The 19,245-nt window shown below is 44.1% G+C and overlaps 1 protein-coding gene across 3 annotated transcripts in view; it reads left to right on the forward strand.

Moving 5' to 3' along the window:
- The window catches only part of ABCF1 (ATP binding cassette subfamily F member 1), a 38,440-nt gene extending 26,033 nt beyond the window's left edge, over nt 1-12,407 (forward strand). For all 3 annotated transcript variants that reach the window (XM_087928575.1, XM_026720746.2, XM_026720747.2), the window contains exons 19-28: nt 278-402; nt 2,405-2,517; nt 4,813-4,984; nt 7,020-7,094; nt 8,507-8,577; nt 8,820-8,852; nt 10,073-10,241; nt 10,675-10,739; nt 10,915-10,987; nt 11,888-12,407. In XM_087928575.1, the coding sequence (XP_087784701.1) occupies nt 278-402; nt 2,405-2,517; nt 4,813-4,984; nt 7,020-7,094; nt 8,507-8,577; nt 8,820-8,852; nt 10,073-10,241; nt 10,675-10,739; nt 10,915-10,987; nt 11,888-12,054 (1,063 nt within the window). In that variant the 3' untranslated portion in view covers nt 12,055-12,407. The remainder of the gene's footprint in view (nt 1-277; nt 403-2,404; nt 2,518-4,812; nt 4,985-7,019; nt 7,095-8,506; nt 8,578-8,819; nt 8,853-10,072; nt 10,242-10,674; nt 10,740-10,914; nt 10,988-11,887) is intronic.
- Nucleotides 12,408-19,245: the final 6,838 nt, after the last annotated feature.

The raw sequence follows: 19,245 nt of genomic DNA on the forward strand, positions 1-19,245 counted from the left end.
TGCCCCATGGAAAAAAAAGAGCTCATAAAGAGTGGTGGCTTGTATATGCAATCTCTCTACCCTACAAGGTGTCAAAAATAGTGGAGTGGGGAAAGGGTTAGGCACAAGACATTTTGTCTAAATATGATATCAGCAATCAGTGTTCTTTACATCTCTCAGGCAAGTATTCAGTTAGTCATCATTCCACTTAACGACCAAGTGTGATGTCTGAAAAAGGAGAGGCTGGGGTAGTTGTAACTGTTGTTATTTTAATTCCCTTCTGTTCTTCTTCTTTCAGCTATCTCCAGACGTGGAAGAAAACCCTGCTCATTGTTTCCCACGACCAGGGATTCTTGGATGATGTGTGTACAGATATCATCCATTTGGACATGCAGAAACTTTTCTACTACCGGGGAAACTACAGTGAGTGGTGATAAGGGTAGGGGCTTTGTGAGGCGGATACCCATATAAATCTAAATAAAATAAATAGATAAATAAAGTGACAAATGCAAGGACAAGGGCACCCAGCTGGCAAAGCATATAAAATGTATAATTCTTGGATTCATAATGTGAAAAATCCGTATTTCAAGCCACGGAGTTGGAATATTTATTTTTTAAAATCAATTTTAAAGAAATGTTTTAAAAATTCAACATTCAGACTTCGTGATTTTAAAAATAAATTTCTATATTATGAACCCAAGAATTATTTATCTTAAAATGACCCATCCATTTTAATGAAATGTCAAACATGTTGAATTGCTGGATGTTTTTGTTGAATGAGAAAATGCAAGCTTCTGTGCTTCAAGTCCCCGGGAACATAACTTAATAGCAATAGTACTTAGACTTATATACAGCTTTACAGTGCTTTACAGTCCTTTCTAAGCGGTTTACAGAGTCAGCCTATTGCCCCCCAAACAATCTGGGTCCTCATTTTACCCACCTCGGAAGGATGGAAGGCTGAGTCAACCTTGAGCCTGGTGAGTTTTGAACGATAGTCAGCAGAAGTAGCCTGCAGTACTGCACTCTAACCACTGCAACACCGCGTTTTTCCTGCTTTGGTGGTTGGGGAAATCCAGGACAGAATTTAATGTTTCGTTTGTCCCTTGAAAAGATAGAATAAAAGGGAGCCGTGGCAAAGATGGCAGAAGACCCAGAGCGTGGCTGCTGGAAAAATAACGGGGATGCTGCTGTTTTAGGGATGACCTTAACTTGAAATAAGTTGCACCCATCAAAGAGATATAATTTTTTCCCCCAGACTTCTTTCGTGTGAGAGGCTGCTTTAAAGATACCTGAGAGGGCTCTGGCAGAGTTTCAACAGGAGTGCTGATTTACCACCAGTTTGTCAAGTACTTAGCCAGTGAGGGCTTGGAGGCACAAGGAAGTAACAGCCAACAATTTTAATAGCCAGCCATCAACACTTCAATCAACATCTTAAAAGCCATATGCAACAGGCACCGTAGTCTGTAGAGATTCTCAGTCATCCAGGTCATGGTTGTCCCGAAGGTGCTTTTTCAGGAGGCAACTGGACTTTCTCGTTTTTTCTTCTGAAGATGTTTCACTTCTCATCCAAGAAGCTTCTTCAGCTCTGACTGGTTGGTGAGGAATGAAAGGATTTATATTCCTTGCAGGCATCGGGTAACTTGCATCCTTTTATGGGGTTGTTGAAGCACTTGGAGGTTTATCTATGTCCAGCAAATGACCAGCTGTCTGCAAGGAATATAAATCCTTCCATTCCCCACTACCCTGTCAGAGTTGAAGAAGCTTCTTGGATGAGAAGCGAAACGTCTTTGTTGAGGTATCAGACTTACATCAAATCCAGTAATATCAGTCAGTTAGGAAAAATGGAGGAATGGCAATACTTTCCAACAGAAGGAAACAGAGATACTCACTCAGACACACTCTCTTCTGAGACTAAGATTAAAACAAACCAGGTTTCTGGCTCCATCTTATGGCTGTTTGAGAAACTACACCTAATTGCAGTTTTTAGCATGCTCTTAAAGAGACAGTATTAAAATGTCTATCCTGGTTTATATATTTCTAACCCCAAATACCTATTAGGTGACTTATATTCCTAACAGTCTTCAAAAGAAAAAATGAAGTCCAGTTTCCTTCAGAAAAAGCACCTTTGGGACAACGGGCACCATATAAGTACCACACACAAAATAGCCCAAAGCAAACAATCTGCTGGAGACAAGTTCCCTGAAGATGGGCTCCAGCACAAGTCCAAAAGCTCAGAAAACTAAACCTCTGGTCCCAGTGACTGACCCAGATTGGATCCTGCAACATGTTCCTGGGTCACTTATATTCCCCTTCGTTTGTGAGAAATCTGCCCCTTCCTTTGTTCAGTGGTACCAAGCTGTGCAGCAGGGTGGGGAATGAGACATGGGCTTACCTCAGTGCTGTATTTTGTCACGTTCCCTTGCAGTGACTTTCAAGAAGATGTATCAGCAGAAACAGAAGGAGCTGCTCAAACAGTATGAGAAGCAAGAGAAGAAGCTCAAAGACCTGAAGGCCGGGGGGAAATCAACAAAGCAGGCAGTAAGTGTCTAGCTGTGCCATGGTAGAGGACTTGCTGGCCGAGAAATGTTGTGCAAATACTGTTTTCTTTGGGCTTCCTCTTAGCTGAAGTGACTTTTGAGGAAGCAGGATAGTTACACAGAATGAAATCTGCGGTCCTAAACACGGCAGAAAACCATTGCCATTTTTGTGTGGGCTTGTTTGAAGGCAAACATCCTTGTTCACAGAAGCAGCACAATATAACAAGCAAAGGAGTTCTCGGGGCTCTTTGAGCACGGCTGTTTGCTTGCAGAAGTTACCTAATTAGGTAACGTCATCCGTACTTGTCAGTATTCTTTTTTTTTCCCCTAAATTGTTTTTTCTATACAGTGGAACCTCGGGTCACGAACACTTTGTCAAGGCTTCAACATGCACCCCCATTCAAATCATAAGTCTCTAGCCACATCTCTCAGAGTAAAAAAGATTGATTTATTAGGAGTTAACCTATCGGGATTTCCTGGTTGCAGCCGACTCTGACACATCATTCATTTCACCCTTGACCCTGGCCTTCCCCACACCCCCTGGATGTATATTCTCCAATGGGACACATCCGTAGCCAAGAATCATCAATCACGCTCTCCAGTAATAATCTTGCACGCCAACAGCTTTGGCTGCCAATGTGATTATCTGAAGCATTTACGGAATGCACTGCTTTCCCCCACTCCCTTTCTGCTAGCAACTAAAAAGACAAGTATTTTTTTGTTGCTGTTGACACGCTTCTGTTTGTGACCAAATCGGGTGACCGAAAATTTGGGGAAATTGTTGCTTCTGGTTGCGAACAGATTCTTGGGTGCCAATCAAATACAGCCGCAGCGATTTTCCCTGCCATGGTGATTTCCCCTTCTGCGCATGTGCATAATAGTAGGTGCATGCACAGTCAGTCCCGCTTCTGTTTGCAACCAAATCGAATTGCAACCAAAGTCCTGGGCTGGATTACGGTCGTGACCCGAGGTTCCACTCTATTGTGCTTGTTGGTATTCTGACATCCTAGCTTAATTGAGAATGTGTGTGCCCTGTTTAATCTGAGATCCACCCTGCAGCCCCTTCTGTCTGTATTAACAGAATACAGATAGTCTTCATGATTGGAATTAACAAGATGCCAGTTGTTAAGCAGGTCATCATGTGACCAGCCTGATTTTATTTTATTTTTTTGCAGTGATCATTAAGCAAATCACTCTGATTTTCCTGCTGGAGCAAGGGAGTTGGATTAGAAGACCTTCAAAGTCCCTTCCAGCTTTGTTTTTCTGTTAATTGTTACAACCTCTTAAATTTCTTTTCTTCTATATTTTCTGAGCGTTAAGCAAATCGATGGCTGTTACACAAGCTCACTGTCTGCAATGGGCATTTTGCCAGAAACTGGAAGTGAATGCTGATTTCCATTTTAGAAAGTCATAAATTGTGGTCAGGTAGCTGGGAAAACTTTGTGTGATCGGAAGATGAGGGCTAGTTGCAGAGTGCTATCACAAAATGTGATCACGTGACTACAGGGTGGGGAGAACCTCGCCAGAGTTGTTCTGGGATGTCATCATTTCAAAGGGCTGGGATTCAGCCAGTTCGCACCACTTTGGGAGAACCGGTTGTTAACTTTTTGAGTAGTTTGGCAAACTGGTTGTTGGAAGAACTCATTAGGGCAGAGAACCGGTTGTTAAATTATTTGAATCCCAACCCTGGCTGGTAAGCAACCAGTCTCAAACCAAGGACTACCTGTAGGCCAGTAGTGCCTAACCTTTTTCAGCTTCTGGGCTGAAAATTGCGCATGCGCACTTGCGTGCCAGCACCCAGAAGGCAACGTATGCTGGGGCCCTCCACACCCCCTAGGCATGTGCGCAAGATTTCCATGTGTGCATCTCTCTGCATGCGCATGCATCTCCTGCGTACCCTCACCTCCCGCGCATGCACGCCAGATACTCGACAATCAGCTGTTGGGTGGCGGCGCGTGCATGCGCAGTGGGGCTCTTCCGGGCGACCTTTCGCTTGCCACTTCCGGCATGCGTGCCATAGATTCGCCATCAGGGCTGTAGGCCATCCAGGTTTCTACCTGTTGGAGATTGGCAGATCTGAGATCTTCCATGAGAAAAGCTCCTTCCCATTCTTGTCACAAATCCGCAGTCCTTCCCGTTTGGTGCCCTCGGGATCCCTGCCACGGTTTTCAGCACTGAAGAAAAAACATTCTTCTTTTTGGAAAAACATGTTCCTGTGGCCCCTCTGTCTCCCCTCCGTGCCCCAAAGCAAAGAAGGGCAGCCTGTTCCTCTTGTAACCTGTCTTGCTTGGCCCAGGAAAAACAGACCAAGGAGGCCCTGACGCGGAAGCAGCAGAAATGCCGCAAGAAGAACCCGGATGAGGAATCCAACGAGGCCCCCGAGCTCCTGAAACGGCCCAAGGAATACACCGTGAAGTTCACCTTTCCTGACCCACCGCCTCTTGCCCCACCCATTCTGGGCCTCCATGGTAGGGCTTCCCCTTTTGCAGGGCAAATTGTAAGGAAGGGGGTGCAGGGGAAGGATTAGGAGCCTGATTAGGATTTGTGTGGGGGGGGGGAGGACACTTATCAATTGTCCTGAACTCTGTTTCCTCCTCTTCCAAGCATTAGAGAGGAGAGGGAGGGAAGTTGAATTTCTGGCTGTTGCTAAACTACAATTCCCAGTGTCCTTTGCTCTGACCAGGCTGGCTGAGGCATCTGAAGGAGAGGAATGCTTGACTTCTTGTGGGCTGAGCCCTTATACCTGGCAGCCATGTGATTTAAGTTTTCCTGCCTTAAAGTTTTTACTGATCCCAGACAGCAGGGACAGGATTTTGCCCGTGAACTGCTCATGGGTAGAGAAATAATTAGGGAGATTTACGCTGTCTCTTAGTTTCCCTGGTGGTAGAAAACTGGAGCGATAACAGAGTGTCTGCATGTACCAAGGCTTATGTCAGTAAGAGGAGCATATAGGTAGTCCCCGACTTACAATCATATTGGAGTCTGCTTATTATGGTCGCACGTCATGACAGTTGTAAAGTGGATCGCCCATTGTGACTGACCTGGTTTTTCGACAGTTTTTATGATAGTCGTTAAGCGGAGACTGCGTTAGGCAAATTCATTGCATGCTATGGAGAGTTTTGCTGGAAACCTGGAAGTATAAACCAGTTTTCAGCCAAAGTAGTTGTTGTGGCCCGCTGGCAGAGCTGGCAGCAGAGTCGGACAGTGAGGAGGCTGGGGAGGAACATGGGCCAGTCCTGGAGGCTGAGGAAGGCTCGGATGTGGGCTCTGCATCAGAGGCAGAGGTGGGGCCAGGGCAGGCTGGCAGTCACCAGCTTTCTTCAGAGTCGGACAGCAGTGAGGCAGGGGAGCACCTGGAGCCAGTTCCCAGCCTGCGCATGTGCAGAACTGACAAAAGACAAGAATAATTACGAACTAAGGGTTGACGTGGGAATAAAGTCACAGGTGCATGGTGAATGCCCCCCTCCCGTAGGGATTAAAAGAGGGGCAAAAGAGGAAGGGGCTTTTGCAGGACACCATTCATTCGTTGCAGCAGTGTGAAGATCTGTCTGTGCACCTCAGACACTCCGTGCTGAGTCCTTCCTTGTCAGCACTGCGCTTCAAAATATTTACTTGGCAGCTCTCCAGGCTAGATGAGGTCTGTGTTCCTAATTACACCCCTGAAAGACTGTTTGCCAGGCTGAATGTGAATGCAAGAAATTCACCTTCATTTAATAAAAGGAGTTTTGCCGGGACAAAGAGTCTTCTTAGTGCTTTTGGGGGAAGCCTAGGTCAGAACAGTTGTAAATAGCAGTCACATGGCTGTTGGCTATGGCCAACATAAATGCAAGCCAATGGTCACATGACTGGGGAGGGTGGGTGTCGGAAGTTATCACTTTGGTTGCATAGGAATTAATGCGATGGGAGATCAGACTCTATAGGATAGCAGTTGGTGTAGTCTCCTGGTTTAGTAAAGATTTCTTTTTCTGTGGCCTTCCCATCATGCTTGCAGCTAGTAGCCCTTGCCCAGAGGGAGAAGCTGCCTTCAAAATGGCTGCCACACATACACACAGCATGCCAGAGGGATTTTTCAGGGGGGGAAACATTGGCGGTATCTTCAAGAAGAGTGTGGCAAGTTTGCAGCACTTTTCAGAGCATAGGTTACTGATCTCTTTTAAGATTTCATTCTCTGCTAAGGATTTTGCTCCCGGAGCAGCTTGTATACAATCTATGGGTCGGTTCAAAGCAAATCACAATCCTTTCTTTTGAGACTCTCAGTCCAGAACTCAGGATCAAAAGTGGGATGAGGGAGGATGAGCTAAAAAAAATCCCAACAACCTCATTTCAAATTCTTCATTGTTCAATCAAAGCTCTGCTATTCTAACCAACTGGGCTAAGAACTGGGGTGGTTGGTTTTTTCCAGACTGTCTGTTACTTGCTGATGTTCTCTCTAAACTTTACTTTAGTGTTCCTGAGAAAACATTTCCCCTCCCTTTGATCCTTATCTCTTTGCTTCTCTTTTAGCTGTGGACTTCAGTTACGAAGGGCAGAAGCCCCTTTTCAAGAATTTGGACTTTGGAATTGACATGGAATCACGAAGTAAGTGATGTGGAAGGAGAAAAGGTAAACTTTTCATGCTGACAAGACTTCTGCATATGTGTATCGTTGGCGTTTCTTGGTTTCTTTTTTTTAATTATTATTTTATGAATGGACAACAGAAAGAAAAATATTTAAAAACAATGAATGTGGTGCATACATAACAAATAAGTAAAAAAATACAAATTAACATCTATAACATATACATAAATATTAATCATCGTTAATACTGTTGCTCCTTTCTTTTTTAAACCAGTGGTAAAACTTCTCCCAAATTTATCTTTTAATTCTTGAGTTACTCTATCCATTTCAGCGCACGTCCAAATTTTCCTAATTATTTCCATCTCATCTGGCATGGCATATCATTGCCTTTCCATCTTTGGGCCAGGGCTAATCTCACAGCAGTGGTAACATGGATTATTAAGTATATTATCTCTTTATTATATTTCCCCACGTTTCTTGATTTCTGAAAGGGAAATCCTTGCAGGACTTTCTCCTTTTTAAAAATTGAAAAGTGCTGCAGCTGGGAAAAGTCACTTCTGTCTTCCGCCTTTGATTTAGTCCTTGACTTTCCACCGCAAGCGAGCCCAACATTTCCATTGCTAAACGAAACAGTTGTTGAGCAAGTTTGTCCCATTTTACAACCTTTCCTCCCACCATTGTTCAGTGAGTCACTGCAGTTGTTAAGTTAGTAACCCAGTCGTTAAGTGAATCTGGCTTCCCATTTGAATTTGCTTGTCACAAGGTTGCAAAAGGGGATTTGGTGACCCTGGGACTTCAACCGTCTGTCAGCTTTGGAAGCCATATTCCACGCTGCCACATAGTCTGAGAAAGTGGGAGGAGGGCGATTTCAATTGAGTAGCTCTAAGTAGACAAAATAAAAATTCTTTTCTGAATTCAATGTTATTAAGTGGCACAGCAGGGAAAAAAGATCTTACACTGAGACAGATCGTGATTGGCCCATGTGATATGATGATGGGGGAAAAGTGGATGGATTGTAGTTTGGGATATTGTGGGAAGTCCAGGAAACTTTTAGTTCCGAGATTCCACAGATGTGCCAGGTGCTATTCTAATAAAGGTACTTTTGAGATTATGCTTGTCTCGGAGTTACTGGTTGGGATGGAGCGCTGTAATGCTGACACCATCATAAATATCAGACAGTTGTCAAGCATCTGAATTTTGATCACAGGACCACAGGGATGCTTCAACAGTCATAAGTGTGAAAAATGTCCATAAGTCACTTTTTTCAGTGCTGCTGTAACTTCAAATGGCCACTAAACGGATGATCGTAAATCTAGGGCTAACAGTATGGAAATATGGCGGGGGAATGTCACGATTCTTTAAAAACTTTGTCTGCCTGGCACCATCTTGTTACTAATGATAATCCCTTCTCTTCTCTTTTTGCCGCTTCTCAGTCTGTATCGTGGGCCCCAATGGGGTGGGGAAAAGTACACTACTATTGCTATTAACCGGGAAGCTTACACCGGTAAGTACCATCTGTTCAAACTTTGGCTCCTCTCGGTGTGGATTGTCCCCCCCCCTGAGATTTCCGTTTTTTCTCTCTTTTGGGCCCTTTTTGACTGAGCCCTAGATGAGTGCAAGTGATTAGTGGGGGAAGATTTTAGGATGAGTCCATGAAAAATGACTTCTCTTTTAATCTGAGGGGTTTGCAAAGGAAGAGAAAATCAAGGCGGGGTTAACTTCCTGTTTTTCTTGTCATCTTTCCAGACCAGAGGAGAAATGAGGAAAAACCACAGGCTAGTAAGTATCGATGAGATTTCAATTGGAATGTGGTGGGAAGGCAGTGTACAATTTGAGGAGGAGGGGGGTGCTATATTGGAGTGGAAATCCGAGCTAGCAGTCAGGGTAGGAAGTCTTTAGTCATAGGAAGCAGTACACACATGGCAGTTGTAGCTTTGTGTTGGTATACTCTGCTTGGAGAGGGGATAGTTTGCTTGCAAGATATCCAATAAACCTTTTGGTCTTTCACGTATTAGTATCTCTGCATGCAGCTGCTTCTTCATAGCAATAGCACTTATATCAGTGGTGGGAATAAAAAAATGTATTACCAGTTCTATGGGCATGGTTTGGTGGGTATGATGTCGCTTGGTGGGCATGGCAGGGGAAGGATACTGCAAAATCTCCATTCCCTCTCCACTCCTGGGGAAGGTTACTGCAAAATCCCATTCCCTCCCCACCCCACTAACCTGCTTTCCAGCTCCATTCTCCTCTGCAGAGCAACAAAAGAGGACTCAGCCAATCCGTTGGGTCTTGGGAGGCAGAGAATAGATGGGGCAGGACTAGCCAGAGGTGGTATTTGCCGGTTCTCCAAACTACTCAAAATTTCCACTACCAGTTCTCCAGAAATGGTCAAAACCTGCTGAATACCACCTCTGACTTATATACCGCTTTATAGTGCTTTACAGCCCTCTCTAAGCAGTTTACAGAGTTAGCATATTGCCCCCAACAATCTGGGCCCTCATTTTACCACCTCGGAAGGATGGAAGGGTGAATCAGCCTTGAGCCTGGTGGGATTTGAACTGCCAAATTGCAGGCAGCCGATAGCCAGCAGAAGTGGCCTGCAGTACAGCACTCTAACCACTGTGCCACCGAGGTTCACGTGCTCAACTTGGTGGGTTGAGACTTAGAGTAAAACTTACCAATAGCATTTAGACTTATATACCGCTTTATAGTGCTTTACAGCCCTCTCTAAGCGGTTTACAGAGTCAGCATACTTCCCCCAATAATTTGGGTCCTCCTTTTACCCACCTCTGAAGGAGGGAAGGCTGAGTCAACCTTGAGCCTGATGAGATTTGATCTGCCAAATTGTAGGCAGCTGGCTTGCAGGACTGCACTCTTAACTACTACGCCACCGAGACTCTTGGTGATGTGATCTGAATGACTTGAGTGAAGCTTCCATGGCCGTTTGAGTGAGGTTTCACCCGATTTTCCTCTTTTTTTTTTTTTTCCCCTCCTGGTAGAAAGTTGGCTTCTTCAACCAGCAGTATGCCGATCAGCTGAACATGCAGGAAACGGCCACTGAATATCTTCAGCGCAATTTCAATCTGCCTTATCAAGATGCCCGTAAATGTTTGGGGCGCTTTGGTCTCGAGAGCCATGCCCACACCATCCAGATTTGCAAGCTGTCTGGTATGGGAAATATTTCTTGGGAGAAGGGAAGAGGTGGGCGGTGGAGGGTCAAGAGCTTCACGAGGAAGGATGAGGACTGCTAGCCGTAGCTTTCTTCATTGTGGTATGTTCCAAATGCGCTGGATAATAAACGTAGCTACGCACACCTGGAGGGCATTAAATGTTGGAGAGTTAGTGATTAACAGTCCATCTATGTCATGAGCAAGACATAAGATGCCGGCCGTGGAAAGTCGCGTCAACGCTGACAGCCTTCAAAGGGGACTTGGGTTTTTAAGAAGCGGTGACCCCCACACCCTGTTTATCCTTCCAGATGACCTTTCAAATTCTGATAGGCGATTCTTATCTGCATCAGTTTTGAGGAAGCTAGCATGTTTTTGCTAAGTTTCTAATTCCTCCTTTGGTTTTGTTCTTTTTCTTTTCTCCCCATTACCAGGGGGACAAAAAGCTCGCGTAGTATTTGCTGAATTGGCTTGTAGAGAGCCAGACGTCCTTATTCTGGTGAGTTATATCTACAATCATCTATATTGAAGCCTGCGGTATTTTCCTCCAGCAAACCCAAATCGTCACCTTGTCTCCTGCTGCACTAGCATGTTTCATAGGCTGTCAGCACCGTTATCCCACTGTGGAAGCTGAAGAGAAGTCCTTAAGTGTCTCTTCATTCCCTTTCCCCCAGGATGAACCTACGAATAATCTGGATATTGAATCAATCGATGCCTTGGGAGATGCTATCAACGACTATAAAGGAGGTGAGTGAAAGCTTGTTGGCTCTGAATTCCGGTGGCAATAATACATGATGAATACGCCTCTGCTCACTGTTCTATGCTATCCACACAAACTGGATTGGTGGTACCGAAAGTAGAAGAAAGGGACCAGGCATTCCTAAAGTGACCGTGGGTTTGTCCTATCCTGTCCCATATCTTGCCTTCGTTATTGTAAATCAACTTTGCTGTATCCCATCACTTGACAGGGTGGGAAAGACTTAAGGGCACCATCTTAGTACTTAAGAATGATAAAAGTTTCTGGTCAAGTCACTATGAATGCCAGAACTAATACGTTTGTAGGTCAGGGTTAACTGAATAATTTGTACATAAGCACAATTGAAGTAGCAACGCACAGCCATATTGGGCATTGCTGCAGGTCTGGAAGGCAGCACCCCCAAAATAAACAGGGCTAAAACTTCACATTTTGAGGGGTTTTGAGGATTCTTAGTGATTCCTCAATCCCACTGTAAGTGTTAAAATGCTTATGTTAACCATTCACTCCTCCACGTCCCCAAGGAAGAAAAAAAAGTAAAGATAAGCCAGATTTTTAAGCTTGCTCGTTCTGATGGCCACCGAAGAAATGTTGATGGGCTGCATTATTATTTTTTTTTACACCTTCAACCTTGGATATTTGATGTCTTAAGAAATAATTGCTTTTTAAACGATTAGATAAGTTTGGGGGAGCTTATACGGGAGGAAAAGAAACCCCCAGTTCGCCTGCCTCTGCTTTAGTAACTGGAATTGCCACTTGGCAGATGATTGGCTCCTGTTCAGTTCCGAATGTCAATATTTGGACAGCTCTTGAGGGCACCCAAGGAAGAAATGTGTGTGTGTTTTTTTAATGGGGGTTTGGACGTCTTGCTTCACCCATCTTGTCTTTTCCAGCGGTGATCATTGTCAGCCATGATGCTCGGCTTATCACGGAGACCAACTGTCATCTGTGGGTGGTGGAGGACCAGACAGTCAATCAAATTGACGGCGACTTTGAAGACTACAAGCGTGAAGTGCTGGAAGCCTTGGGTGAAGTCCTAGTCAATCGACCAAGGGAATGAGGCCGCGAGAAGCGGAGTCACCAGAACAGGCACAGCCATTTTTTCCAATGGAAACGCCGCCCTCTCAAATAGCAGGGCTTTATTTATGTGACACTGAGGGACGATCTGAACGTATGCAAGGAATTAAAATCTGTTGATATTTTAACTCTTCTTCCTTTCCTCTCCCACTCTCATGGAGAGCGAACTTCTCCGAAGGTGGTGGGTGGGTCTCCCGTCATGCCTCCCATCCCCGAGCAGACATCTTGGGAGACCACTCTCACTTGACAAATCTCTCTCCTTTCCTTCCACTATTTTTGGGAATAGTTGGAACACAACATGTAAACTTAATAAATTAAACTGTGGCCGGCACTCTTGTGGATGGAGTTCCCTGGTTTTTTTTTTTTTAAATATTTTGGTCAATACAGGTAGTCATTTTTTTAATATTTTGGTCAATACAGGTAGTCGTTACAGGTAACGACCACAATGGAACCCAACATTTTCTTTGCTAACCAAGACAGTTCAAGTGAATTTCGCCCCATCTTATGGCTTTCCTTGTCACAGTTGTTAAGTGATTCACTGCAATTATTAAGTTATTAACACAGTTGTTACGATATTGAATCTGCCTTCCCCGTTGACTTTGCTTGTCAGAAGGCGACAAATGGTGATCGCATGACACACACACACACACACACACACACACACCGGGACATGGCAACCGTCATAAATATGAGTCACTTGCCAAGTGTCTGAATTTTGACCAGGTGACCATGAGGATGCTCTTAACGGTCATAAGTGTGAAAAAGGGTCATAAGCCACTTTTGATATAGTGGCGAATATCTATAGCTCTGGTGTAGGATGAGGGTGAAGGTTCGTTCTCCGAGCTTGCGGGTTGGTTTCCAAACATTTCGTTACCAGGATAGGTAACGTCTTCGGTGGAATTGAGGTCATGTCAGTGTCGGTGTGCTTCTGTTTACAAGGGCTTCAGGAGTGGGGTGTCAAGTAAGGGTCTTATAACACAGGGGTCTCCAACCTTGGCAACTTTAAGACTGGTGGACTTCAACTCCCAGAATTCCTCAGCCAGCATTGCTGGCTGAGGAATTCTGGGAGTTGAAGTCCACCAGACTTAAAGTTGCCAAGGTTGGAGACTCCTGTTGTGACAGGTCTTGAGGGAATAGAAGAGAAACTTACCAAATTTGCAGATGATACTAAGCTGGCAGGAATAGCTAACACCCAAGAAGATAGGCTCAAGATCCACATGGATCTTGACAGACTGCAACACTGGGATGTATGATTTAACAAAATGAAATTCAATTTAGAAAAAGTAAAGTCCTACACTTAGGCAAGAGAAACCAAAAGTACACATATAGACTGGGTGAAACCAGGCTCAATAGCAGTAACTGTGAGAGGGATCTTGGAGTCTTAGTGGACAACCAGCTAAATATGAGCCAGCAGTGTGCAGCAGCAGCCAAAAAAGCTAATGCAATCCTAAGTTGCATTAACAGAGGGACACAATCGAGATCAAGTGAGATACTAATACCACTCTATAAAGCCTTAGTAAGACCACACCTAGAGTACTGCATCCAGTTTTGGTCACCGCACTATAAAAAAGATGTTGAGACTCTAGAAAAAGTGCAGAGAAGAGCAACCAGGGTGATTAGGGGACTGGAGACTAAAACATACAGGAACTGGGCTTGGCTAGTCTAGTGAAGAGAAGAACCAGGGGAGACAGGATAGCAGTCTTCCAATATTTGAGGGTCTGCCACAGAGAGGAAGGGGTCAATCTATTTTCTAAAGCACCCGAAGGCCAGACAAGGAACAATGGATGGAAACTGAACAAGGAGAGATTCAACCTAGGAATAAGGAGAAACTTTCTGACAGTGAGAACAATCAACCAGTGGAACAGCTTTGCCTTCAGAAGTTGTGGGAGCACCATCACTTGAGACTTTCAAGAAGAGATTGGACTGCCATCTGTCAGAAATGGTGTAAGATCTCGTGCTTGGGTGGGGGGTTGGACTAGATGACCTACAAGGTCCCTTCCAACTCTGATTATCTGTTATCTGTGGGTCTTGTAATAAGGAGATTACCTCAGGGTCATTGGGAGGTGAACTGCTGGTGTGTGTGAGTGGGGGAGGAGTGGAATTGCATGAATTGGTTGAAGGCCGATGCCTTCTCTGGTTGGTAAACTCCGTGGAAGATGTTACCTCGCCTCCTAACAAAACGTTCAGAAACCAACCCACAAGCTTGGAAAAGTCACTTTTTCAGGGCCGTTGTAACTTGAAACGATCACTAAACGAAGGGATGTGATTCAAGATCTATCTCTTCAGGTTGCACTTTTTGGTGTGTATCGTTTTTAGTCACAAATAAATTTGCGGAGAAAGCAAACGAAGCTCACAATATTCAGTACTCTACCTCAAGGGATGTTTTTTTCCTTCAGCTGGGAGAAACCGAGAGGACAGTGAGAATGCGTTTGCCTATGACTAGAGATTGTGGATTATCCACTTCCGCAGCTTTCGGAGAAGATAGGACAGTCCCCTCTCAAGAATTGTTTAATGCACTTTCTTGTGGATTGTAGAAGGTTGGATTAAATGATCCTTGTGATCCCTTCCAACACCACGATTCTTTGGTTCTGAGTCCACTTGGCAAGACCAATGGGGAAAAATGATCATAGCAATATTTTCAACTGTCCCCTTGTCCTGACAGACTCCTAACTTGGCAGTAGTCTAAGTTATAAAGGATCGGCAGTCCCTTCCTTCTTGATCTGTTGTACAACTCCTCCTGATTGTTCCTCCTGATTGATCCGAAAGGTGCTTTTTCAAGAGGCAACCAGTTCTGTTGGCATGGCATGGCATGGCGGGCATGGCGCTGCTTGGTGGGCATGGCGCTGCTTGGTGGGCGTGGCGCTGCTTGGTGGGCGTGGTGCTGCTTGGTGGGCGTGGGGCTGCTTGGTGGGCGTGGGGCTGCTTGGTGGGCGTGGCGCTGCTTGGTGGGCATGGCGCTGCTTGGTGGGCATGGTGCTGCTTGGTGGGCGTGGGGCTGCTTGGTCGTGGGGCTGCTTGGTGGCGTGGGCTGCTTGGTGGGCGTGGCGCTGCTGGTGGGCGTGGCGCTGCTTGGTGGGCGTGGCGCTGCTTGGTGGGCGTGGCGCTTGGTGGCGTGGGGCTGCTTGGGGGCGTGGGGCTGTTTGGCGGGGCTGCTTGGTGCGTGGCGCTGCTTGGTGGGCGTGGCGCTGCTTGGTGGGCGTGGCGCTGCTTGGTGGCGTGGGCTGCTTGGTGGGCTGAGGAAGGATACTGCAAAATCCCATTCCCTCCCTACCCCACTAACCTACTTTCCAGCTCCGTTCTCCTGTGCAGGGCAACGAAAGAAGACCCAGCCAATCAGCTGGGACTCGGGAGGCAGAGAAGAGACGAGGTTGGCGGGGCCAGTCAGAGGTGGTATTTGCCAATTCTCCAAACTACTCAAAATTTCCGCTACCAGTTCTCCAAAACTGGTCAGAACCTGCTGAATACCACCTCTGAACTGGACTTTTTGTTTTTTTCTTTGAAGACGCTTCCCTTCTCATCCAAGAAGCTTCTTCAGCTCTGACTAGATGGTGAGGAATGGAAGGATTCTTCCATTCCCCACCGTTCAGTTAAAGCTGAAGAAGCTTCTTGGATGAGAAGCGAAGCATCTTCAAAGAAAAAAACAGAAAGTCCAGTTGCCTCTTGAACCAGGAATCTTAAATGGGTTTACTTCTTTTCAAGCTACACGCTTATCTTGAATCTTGCTGAAGGTTAAACAGGTCAACACTTGTTGACATACAAACTTTGCTGATTTTCAGTTTAATCTGCTTTTTGAACTTCAGTATTTACATCACATCTCTTCCAATCCCATGGATACCCCAATAGGGTTCAACCCAAAGCAGTTCATAGGGGTTTTTTTATGGCATACTCCACTAGGGCCACACTACACAATTTCACCACAGTCATCCTCAAGAGGCTCCCCAGATAGCAATAAGAAATAACTTGGGTTGTTGTTGCTTTTACACATAAAGCAGAAATGCTTCTTAAGGTCTTTTTCACTTGCAATTTGGTTTGATCTCAAAAATAGGAGTTAGAAATCCCAGAGAAATTCAAACAATTTCTTAAGTAAGAACCAATCAACCAATGGTACAGCTCAATCAACCAATGGAAGAGAAGTTGCCTTCGGAAGTTGTGAGAGCTTCATCACCTGAGACTTTCAAGAAGAGATTGGACTGCCATTGGTCAGAAATGGTGTAGGGTCTCCTGCTTGGGTGGTGGGTTGGACTAGATGACCTACAAGGTCCCTTCCAACTCTGTTAATCTAATCTAATGTAAATGCTCTCTGAATGTGTTTAAGGCCATGATCCAACATGGTAAAGTTAATCAGAACCAAAGTAGCCTGTACAAAACGCCTGTTATGATCCACATAGCAGTGAGCTTGGGTCAAATGCATTTTCCACAAAGAAAATAGGTTTCAAAAATGATACTTTTTATGACATAGAAATCTTTTTCCGCGTGGTATTAAGTCTTTAGAATTTGAATCAAAACCTATTGCGATGACCTGCCAACTCCAATGATGTGGAGGAAATAGATGGGTGTATTTGCACTCAATTCATAGATGAAATGTATATGGATCAAGATACAATATTCAGAGAATGGATGTTTTTAGGTAAGTTATAAGGGAAAAAAATATGTACAGCAAGAGGTCTTTGAAATTCCAAGATCCAAGCTCTTTTCCTCCATTTCCTCTTTATTAAATTGTACATACTGAATTCATCCTCCAATATTATACAGATACTAACATTGTTACCATTTGAATTACAAGTAAGCAATATATAATTCATAACACAAAGTAAAATTAAACAAATATCCAGGTTTTTGTATCGTCAACACAATTTCCCCAGGTTATTTAAAATTTCCTCCTTTGCTGCAGGATAAAGATTGACTTCCTTGTTGAAATGCAAACATTGTAATTAGCAAATTGAATGGATTTAGTCTTCTGATATTACATAGTAATTTGTTGGCTTGCCCACTCCTGGAGAAGCAGGGTCTTGAGCAATATCAGTATGTACTAAGGATGTTCCTTCCACATGTGCCCAGATACACAACACAGATTTGATTGGAGGCCACTGTATGGGGTGAACTGCCCACTATTACTGTACTTAAAAAGATCAATAATTAGCTTTCTTGAAACCCACACCATTACCCAGAATACGTAGTGCAAAAAGGAGTATGCATACACCATGTTTTTACCTCAGTCTTGTATTTACATTTTAGCCTTTGCAGTCAGGTGTTTTGTTATCGAAACTGACTCTCTTAGAGAATCTAGATCTTGCATTTCCTTCCACCCTTGATTGAAAGTAAAATGTGACCCTTTATTTCCTGTTTACCTAATTCTGTGATGAATTTCTAGCTTTTGACCATTTGTATCAAAACATACAAGAGAGAAAAACATACCGACCCTGGATTAATTCTCGTGCAGATATACAGATGAGCTTCACCTAAGTATTTAATTCAATAAAGGTTTCAATATTGCTGCAGACGGCCGTCTCTAGATCAAATCCCAAGGCTGCTTGAGAATTCCCAGGGCATGCTAAGATACTACCCTGACCATCTGCACACAGTAATCACTCTCAGATCCATCCTGCATACAAGAAGTGTTTTATGACACGGGCCTACCTCACAGGACATGCTGTTATAATGTTCAGTTTAGGCTTAATCTGTCAGGTGGCCTAATCACTATGGTTTTAAGCAACCTCTACTTCATGGTAGTTTTTGTAGCAAACCATGACTTAATATATGCAGAATCCCTGCCATTATAATGAACCCTACCTGTAGCAAGGAAACAGTATGTTTACTACAAGGGGGAAAGATAATTGAGCAACAGGTTAAATAGCATACTTTATGCTTGGAAGTAGCTACCTTTTAAATCAGCCTGTTTGCACCCTGTAGATTATTTCTTTTTGTATGTCACTGTTACAGTGACTTTGGGGGGGCGGGTTATGTAGTTTTAAGGTAGATATAACGGCTTTCCTGAGGGGTCTATAAATGTACTCTGGGCAAAAGCAAACCAGCTTAGTGTCATCTTAACAACTGCTGACCCAGATCCTTTATATGAACCTATTCTTGATCCCACTTTTATTTTTCACAAGAGTGATACCTCTGTGGAAGAGAAACGAAATTCTGCCCAAAGATTAATCAGGATATTAACCATGGCTAAGACCATAGAGCCAATCACAACAAGGAAACCTTCTACTCCAGGTGTATTTCCTTGGTTACCTCTTTAAAGACTGGTGGACACAGTACTTACTCCTTGATTTGTGGACTTCAACTCCCAGAATTCCTGAGCTAACATGACTGGAGGAAAAATTCTGGGGGTTGAAGTCCACAAATCTTAAACTTGCCAAGTTTGGAGACCCCTGTTCTAAGAGAACATTTAGCCTCCCTGCTTTTATAGTGTGAACTATCCTGCCTTAAGGCTATTCTGTAGAGCATTTGGGCCTCCAATTGGCTGTTATGATCTCCACCCACCTGAAGTTGTGAAAGTGCTAGGGCCAATGCACTACACATTGTTGTGTGGTTAAGGAACTTCAGCTGTCAAAATTTTTAATCTGTCTTCCACACCTTCTAAGTCACCATTTGGATATCAATCCCAAGATCACTTAAAACAGAGCTGAGCAAAGAATCTAACTGTATTCGTAAGAAATTTTTGTGTGAGGCGTAGTTGACCTTAAGAGCTGGACACATGGTACTGTTTTCAACAAACTCATTAGAAATGTATTTTATTATTAAATTGATAGGCCACCCATCTCACCCTTAAAACAGCTAGCTTTATACTAAGTCAAAGTTATATTTTGGCCCTCAGTGCTTTTCCTGTGAAAAACGGCAATGGCTGTGGAAGATGAACATGGCTAACTCATCTTCTCCAAGGAGGCAGCTCAATAAAAGGCAAGTATTCTGAGGGGAATACTACTTAAACTTGAGATAATCTGAAGCATAGTAGCATGAAAAAGCTAGGAAAGCTTAGTTACCGTTAGAAACAAGGATTACCAAAGGAGAGCAACTGGCCTTATAGTTCAGTAATGCCCAGCATGTGGAGGGAGAATGCATAACTTGCTCCAAATTATTTTAAAGAACAGATTAGTTCAACAGAAAAAAAAAATACAAGCAGAAAAGGCAAGGTTTCAATTTTACATTAACAAAATTATTTTTCACA

Source organism: Pseudonaja textilis, chromosome 2 (assembly GCF_049901715.1).
Source record: "Pseudonaja textilis isolate UNSWEBS1 chromosome 2, rPseTex1.2, whole genome shotgun sequence".
NCBI classification, from domain to species: domain Eukaryota; kingdom Metazoa; phylum Chordata; class Lepidosauria; order Squamata; family Elapidae; genus Pseudonaja; species Pseudonaja textilis.